The 1,943-nt window shown below is 42.9% G+C and overlaps 1 protein-coding gene across 7 annotated transcripts in view; it reads left to right on the forward strand.

Moving 5' to 3' along the window:
- Positions 1 to 1,943, forward strand: part of nav1a (neuron navigator 1a) — a 91,883-nt gene that overhangs the window by 30,059 nt on the left and 59,881 nt on the right. For all 7 annotated transcript variants that reach the window (XM_014018030.1, XM_014018055.1, XM_014018063.1 and 4 more), the window contains one exon: positions 1,764 to 1,866. In XM_014018030.1, the coding sequence (XP_013873484.1) occupies positions 1,764 to 1,866 (103 nt within the window). The remainder of the gene's footprint in view (positions 1 to 1,763; positions 1,867 to 1,943) is intronic.

Consider the following 1,943-nt stretch of genomic DNA (forward strand, 5'->3'; position numbering starts at 1 on the left):
CAGTTACACACACACACACACACACACACACACACACACATATATACACACACAGACAGAGGCTCACGCAGAATCATCTTCACCTCAGGGGAGCTGCCAGACTTTGACAGGGATATTTGCATCCCTGATCCGCCCCCCACCCCCCCAAAAAAGAAGCCAGCTGGGAGCACTGAGGCCAGGGCACAGGCGGGACAGGAAGTCTCTTACAGACACCCAGTTACACACACACACACACACACACACACACACCCCCATATATACACACACAGACAGAGGCTCACGCAGAAACACACACCATATCTAATCAATTGGATGCCATTGTTAAACAAAGCTCCTGTTTAAGGGTAATTAAAACCTCCCAATTACAGCTTGTGTGTGCGTGTCAGACTTTGCCTCTTCTTGCACGTATCAGAGGTTCTTTGTTCCTGATAAACTGTACACCATCCGACTATTTTAAAATCAAATTCCTTCTAAAAGCTTRWTATTCCACAATAAGCAGTCTTTAGAAACACTCTTCTTGTGTTTTTGTACATTTTGTGTGCGCATGTGAGTGCTGACCTGCATGTTTGCATCACAACAGCTTCATCATGTCACTTTTTACCCTCACCACCCCCAAACTGCTTGATTGATTGTATTTGTTGCTTTTGCCTTTGGAGGAAAATCAATGCAATTTTATTTGTTGGGTTCCGTGCAAGGGCTTCCCGAATTGTCTTTATATTTATATAAATGTGCGTATGTGTGCAGTGTGCAGCTGTTGTTGAGACTGACACCTCTGGCAGCTCAAGATCTGCCCTCCTCCCTCTCATTAGGATGACCTTTCCCTGTTCTCCTCACTAACCATCTGCACGTCTTTCATAAGAGTGTTTGTTGGAAATTGTGTTTGACTCGGTGTGTGCAATCAGTTTCTACAACCAGATCATGTTCACTGGYATGAGGAAAAGGGAAACGAACCAATAAACAACACATTTTAAGGGAAACTTGTGATCCCAAGAAGACTTTTTTTATTTATGTTGTCAACTGACTATGTCCTTCGGTTAAATTGTTGTTTTGCTGTTCTTATTTGGGAGTCAGCTGGCTCCTGTTAATGGTCTATTGAGCTTAACCTTGGGGATAAGCAGCCTCAAATCTGGCCCTCATAACACTTCTATTATCACCCTCTCGTTTTTCTTTGGAAACACACTCCTGAGAAATGAGGAGAGCAGAGGTGAAGGTCACATGATGCAGCCTAYGCTCCGATTCGCTACTGATTACAGTTTTTATTTGGATTTTGATTTGTTCTCAGTTGAACATGTGAAAGTTGCAGCTCACTTTGTCTAAATGTGAGCGTAACATTTCTCATCAGCAACAAAGCTGAGAACAGTACCAAATGTTTTTTTTATGATAAACTCCAACCAGACTAATGTAACAAAGGTGCTTAGAGAGCAGAAAAAGTGTGGTCCATCCACCCAGACGAGCAGATTTCCAGGACTTTTGCTGACWGTGCACTAACTGAACATTATAGGAGAGTGATACCTGTATGAGCTTAATGTTCTCCTCGTGTTGTTTTGTCTGCTTGCATTATGATTTATTTATTTTGAGTTATCRTCTAGAAAGCTACCTGCGCCTACATTTCTGCTCATACAAGTGAAGTAGCCTACATCTTTGACAAAACCATATAGTTTTCTMACGTCCCTTCTTCAAACACACTTTACATCCTTTTTTTTTCCTAAATGTGGTAGCAGTTGATTAACGTTTTTTTTTTTTCTATATTTGCACCCCTACAGACCCAGAGTCGCAGAGGAAAAGAACCGTGCAAAATGTTCTGGACCTTCGTCAAAACCTGGAGGAGACCATGACCAGCCTGAGAGGAGTTCAGCTCAGTCGCAGGTCGACCACACACACACACACACACACACACACACACACACACACACACACACACACACACACACACACACACACAC

Source organism: Austrofundulus limnaeus, unplaced genomic scaffold, assembly GCF_001266775.1.
Source record: "Austrofundulus limnaeus strain Quisiro unplaced genomic scaffold, Austrofundulus_limnaeus-1.0 Scaffold3, whole genome shotgun sequence".
Lineage (NCBI taxonomy): Eukaryota > Metazoa > Chordata > Actinopteri > Cyprinodontiformes > Rivulidae > Austrofundulus > Austrofundulus limnaeus.